General features: G+C 41.3%; 1 protein-coding gene across 1 annotated transcript; it reads left to right on the forward strand.

Moving 5' to 3' along the window:
• The first annotated feature begins 376 nt into the window (after positions 1 to 376).
• On the forward strand, positions 377 to 4,635 carry LOC148030418 (pentatricopeptide repeat-containing protein At5g16860-like). The gene is made up of 3 exons (XM_087687383.1): positions 377 to 520; positions 3,697 to 3,713; positions 3,867 to 4,635. The coding sequence occupies exons 1-3, from the start codon at positions 377 to 379 to the stop codon at positions 4,633 to 4,635; spliced, it is 930 nt and encodes a 309-aa protein (XP_087543509.1).
• The last annotated feature ends 729 nt before the right edge of the window (positions 4,636 to 5,364 follow it).

Genomic DNA, 5,364 nt, shown 5'->3' on the forward strand with positions numbered 1-5,364 from the left:
CAAAGCCACCAATTCCTAAGTAAATCTACTAAGCCCCTTCTCCACCTCACTCCCTCCAATGACGAAGATTAAACTTTTGTCACGACTATGTAACTTTATTATTATTATTATATATATACATATATTTTTAAAAAAGTAAAGGAAAAGAAAATAGGAAAGATATGACATGTCGCCACTGCAAGTTGCACATCCACCACAACCACTGTACCTATGGGTCCTCAAGTTAGGTCCCTTTGGTGGCCCCGGTCAGTCGGCTCTGTTTCTAACTCCCTAGCCTCATTTTGATCTCACACTTTGCGCTTGGGGTTGTTGTGTCCACCCCTTGGTTTGTTAGGTTTGCATGGTAGGATGTTTCATAAGATGAAAAGCACATTGCATGGATGATGGGGTCATTGAAGCTGGTGGTGAAGCTGGTCATTGCATGGATGATGGGGTCATTGCATGGATGATGGGGTCATTGAAGCTGGTGGTGGAGCCTTCGGTTTTACCTGGAAAGAAAAGGAACATGCATTACGTGTGGGTGTGTGCCATTGTCATGTGGTGCATTCTGCGCATGCTAGTGGGATGAAAGGCATGCGAGTGTTACCTCCCTAAGGTCCATCCCACTAGCGTGCGCACAATGCACCACATGACAATGGCACACACCCACACATAATGCATGTTTCTTTTCTTTCCAAGTACAACTGAAGGCCCCACCACCAACTTCAGTGACCCCATCATCCATGCAATGTGTTCCACATCTAATGAAACATCCTACCATGCCGACCCAACAAACCAAGGGGTAGCTACAAAAAACCCAATCAAAAAGTGAATAAAGAAGCTCGTTTCGAACAATGCATAAGAAGATTACCGCAGAGAGCCAGGTGACGGATCCATCCAACACAATATTGAATTTCAACGCCAGATCCACCCACCAATCTCTCTCCACAACAAGGGCTCAAAGTCCAAAATCAAGGGCCTTACGGTTCCATAAATCCCTCCAACACAACTCGTACACAAACTCAAAAAGCTACTTGGCTACTCGAGCAACAGAGTTCGACTTATCCCCCAACAAGTGCCATGGGAGTGGCACTCAACTAGGAGGAGGATAATGTAAACCCTCAAATGAACAAGGTGGAAAATCTAGAAAATCTAAAGTAGAAACAAAGCCAAGGCAAAAGCGGAATGGAGTATGAAGGCACCCCAAGAAAAATCGAGAAACACAAGTGTAAAAAAGTCCTAAATCAAGGAGAGGCGCTCAAGAAAAATCACAAGTATATACTATTATAAAAGGGCGCAAGGCGTACCATGATTTATTTTAAGAGCACCAAGCTCTAACCTATGCAAATTGTAAATATAGATGGGCGGTAGGAAGGAAGCTAGGAAGATAGAAGAGCAATGGAAAAAAGAGCCTAAGCTATGGCCGGCCATGTAAAAAGGGGATGACTGCCCAAATAGGATTTAGGGCTTTGTATATAAATTTCAAAAGATGAATGAGAGCTCATTCTTTGGTGTGTGGAAAAGTAGACTCTTCTTCTCCTTTTCCTGCTCTTCTCTTGCTTTCTTGTGAGTGCTTGAAGGAGGTGTGAGGGAGTAAGTAAGTGAGTGTGTGAGAGTGAGGGACCTTGGAGGTGAAGCTCTCCACCATATCCTCTCTTCTTCTTCTCCTCTTATCTTCTCTTGTCTCGGGCATGGCTATGGAGGATGGAGCTTCGACGAAGAGACTTGAGGATGCTTGAGCTTGCATCACAAATTGTGGAGCTATCGGAGTGCTTGAGAGAAGAGGCAATTTAATTGGGCATCAAGGTAAGCTCACTACACTTGTAGAAAGGGATAGCGTGTCGGCTATTTGAGAGATAGTCATTAATGCTCGCTTCAAACACTTGAACAATAAGTACTCCGTGGGTCTTGGCAATTGAGCTTGTGCTCGCCTCTACATTAGGGGGTGTTGCTACATGTAGACCTATCACTCACTGTCCCTCTCTCAATAGCTCTCTCTCAATCTCACTAAGTGCAAATGAGCTCTCTCTTCCCCTTTTTTACCTTTTGTATTCTCTATTTATCCCCTCACACTTTGTTTTCCATCCTAGATATAGAAAATCTTTTTCCATTCTTTCCTTGTTCCCCTATTTTGTGGTTATCCAAAGAGTTGTCTTTTCTCTCTTTTTTCTTTTTTCCCAAACCTTAATGTCGCAAATCTGATCAAATGCACAACTCCTACTCTAACCAATGCACAGAAAACTTCCTAAGCCTAAATTAATCCACAAAAGATATCAAATAACCTTTTGACTCCCTTACTTCCTATCTAAAATTAAGTGCAGTTTTGGAGATGAGCTTACTTCGTCACTTGATTTGGAGCATGCAAACACTCAATCTTGAATTCGTAGGTCCTAGAAACAATACCAAAATGTTGTCACCCTCGTAGGCAAACCACCAAGACCCATGGACTGCTTATTGCTTTAAACTTTTCAAGTTGAGAGCTATAGCTACCTCTCACATAGCCATGCACAGTCTTTCACACACCAATGTAGTGAGCTTGCATTCGAATTTGATCGAGTACCTCCTTCCATGAATTCGTTGATGGCTCCACGATTCAAGATGCACTCCCAAGCAAGATCCATTTCCAAGCTCAAAGCTTTGATCTTTGTAGCCATGCACGCAAGAAGGGGGAAGAGAAGATAGAGAAGGTGAAGAGAGGAGAAGAAGAGCTTCTCCACAGTCCCTCACACACTCTCTCCCTATCTCACACTCCCTCTCTCCCTCACTCATGCATAAGAAGGAAACGAGAGCAAGAAGCAAGAAGAGATCAAGTTTGACCACTCACAAGAATAAGATTCTTTATTCATTTCTTGACTTTTATATATGCCCTTATCCCTTCCTTGGATGGCCATTCCCTTTTGGATTTGGCCTTTGTCCATTTCTCTACTCTCCTTTTTGCTCCTTCCTCGTAGCATAGGCTTCAACCCGCATCTCTCATTCTTTACAATTTGCATGGGGAGCCACTACTCTTTTACAAAACGAATTGCAATGCGATCAACTCTTTTCTTGCTAGCATATCATGGTGCGCTTACTATGGTACGCTTCCTTTTATATTAAAGGATTTTTCATGCAGCTCATGTCTTCAATTCTTTTTTCTAAGTGTGTCTTTTTCCTCCATTTTCTTCTAACCTTCGGACTGTGATCTTCCATTTTTTATTTGTCAATATTTTCGTCGTCTTGGTCTTTCGAGGTTGTAGCAGTAGTAAAGACTCTATATGGTTCAATTGGCTCTTCCATAAAGCAATCATCATATTAGAAAAAAAGGACTGAAATGCTAGAAGGATTATAGAGATTGTACTAAGAAAGACAAGGTCTAAGAAAATATACATAACAATTCATACAATGTCGTACTGCTGCACATTCAAGGTGTGGAATCCACCAAAAATTTGTGTGTGACATTTGTTACTTTGTACATACTTAGTCATTGTGTTTGCATTTTGTTTTGCATGGGCAGTATAGTGGAGAGGGGATTGAGGCAAGAGGAACTTATCTGTAATGCTTTGGTTGCAATGTATGCAAAATTTGGCATGCTTGGAAAAGCCCAAGAAGTATTTGACAATATTTCAGCTCGAAATGTCATATCACGAAGTGCGTTGATTACAAGTTATGTTCAACATGGATATGGTGAGTAAGTAGTGGTGTGTTTTGTACAAATGCTGTTTGATTTGAATTATCCAGGAGTTACAGGTGCAATGGTACATTGTGGATTTTATACAGCCTACGTACAAGAGTAGTTGGTGTAGTTATGTCTATACTTGATGAAGTGGAAGGATTGGACATTACGGTTACAGGACATTCTATGGAGGAGTGCACTGCAGGCTTGTGATCATTACGGACTGCAACTCCAGGAAGGCTATTGCTCAAGCATTTCCTAGAGGAGTTGCTAATAGCAGGGCATTAACATGGATGTTATGTTTAGCATCATCATATTGCAATAAGTGGGAAGCCAGAGCAGAGAACATGTTTAAGTTCTTGTCACAACCGGATGTCGTAGCATGGAATGCAATGCTCTCAGTGCGTATTGAACAAGGCCAGTTTGAGAAAGCTTTACAGCTGTATAAAAGAATGCAAGAGGAAAATCATATTATTGATGACATTACACTTGTCTATGCATTGCAAGCCAGTAGTGAAACAGGAAGTTTGGAGATCTGCAGAGAAGTTCATTTCAATACCATTGCTGGTGGATATGATTCGATCCCCTTTATGGCAAAAACTCTTATTCATGCTTATGGAAATTGCCCCAGTATGGGTGATGCCAAGGTGGTATTTCATGGACTACACCAGGGTTGTGTTGTGTCATGGAGTACTTTTGTTGCTGGTTATGCACAAGAAGGAAACCGTTTAGCAAGCCTAAAAATGTTTGAGGACATGCAAAGGGCAGGTGTACATCTAGATGACTTTACATTACTATCTTTTCTATCTGCTTGCAGCCATGCTGGTCTTGTTGTTCAAGGTGTGGAGTGTTTTAATTCGATGGTTAAACATTTTGGCATTTCTCTAAAATCAGAGTACTATGTTATTATTATTGATCTACTGGGCCGTGCAGGGCACTTCAAATGGGTAGAGAAAGTCTTAAAGGAGAGCCCAATTGGTGCTGAAATCCCTGAAGCTTATTGATGACACAAAGAAAGCTGCCAACAACAATTATGTTTATATCTGTAGCTGATTGAATAGTGGATTCTACAGATTTTTCTGGCATAGTATTAGTGTTTTTACTGCTCACAAATTCTCTCATCTTGCTTATTCGTATGATTGATCTTCTATCCTGAAATCAGTCAAGGTTCTCTATGGTCGTGACTTTGCTTTTGAAAACCCTTCGACATCTTTGGTGAACCCGACGTGAAAGCGTCGCATTTAAATTTCAGGATGGGAGATACTTCAGCATCAATTTCAGTCTCTTCTACGATTCCTGCTTTGTCCTCTACTTCAGCTCCATCATTGACTGCTGCTTTAAGTACTTCACAATTGTATATGCAGCAGCAGCAGTAGTTGCATCAACAACAGTTGTCTCAGTAAAGGCAACTATATTCAGAGCAAGAGAATGTAATCAGTGTGACTAAGGCAATTGAAGCAGTTGAGAATGAAAAGAAGCTATTTGATGGCCGTAATGTATCGGCTTATTTGAAGACGTATGAGATCAAGATGGGATTTTTTGGAGTACCAACAGGACTTATGAGTAAATATTTCCTTCGCCTTGTCACACCTGCCTTGAGGGTAAAAGTGATTGATCTTTTCCTTCAAATTTTGCATTGGCAAGATTTTAAGAAGGCCCTGAAAGAGGAGTATTTTCTTGAGGAATTTGGGATGGATACACGGCGGTCATTCTGAGAGTGGGTCTACATGCCA

This window comes from Lygodium microphyllum, chromosome 10, assembly GCF_053477565.2.
Source record: "Lygodium microphyllum isolate KBCC chromosome 10, Lygodium_microphyllum_v1.1.10, whole genome shotgun sequence".
Taxonomy (NCBI): Eukaryota; Viridiplantae; Streptophyta; class Polypodiopsida; order Schizaeales; family Lygodiaceae; genus Lygodium; species Lygodium microphyllum.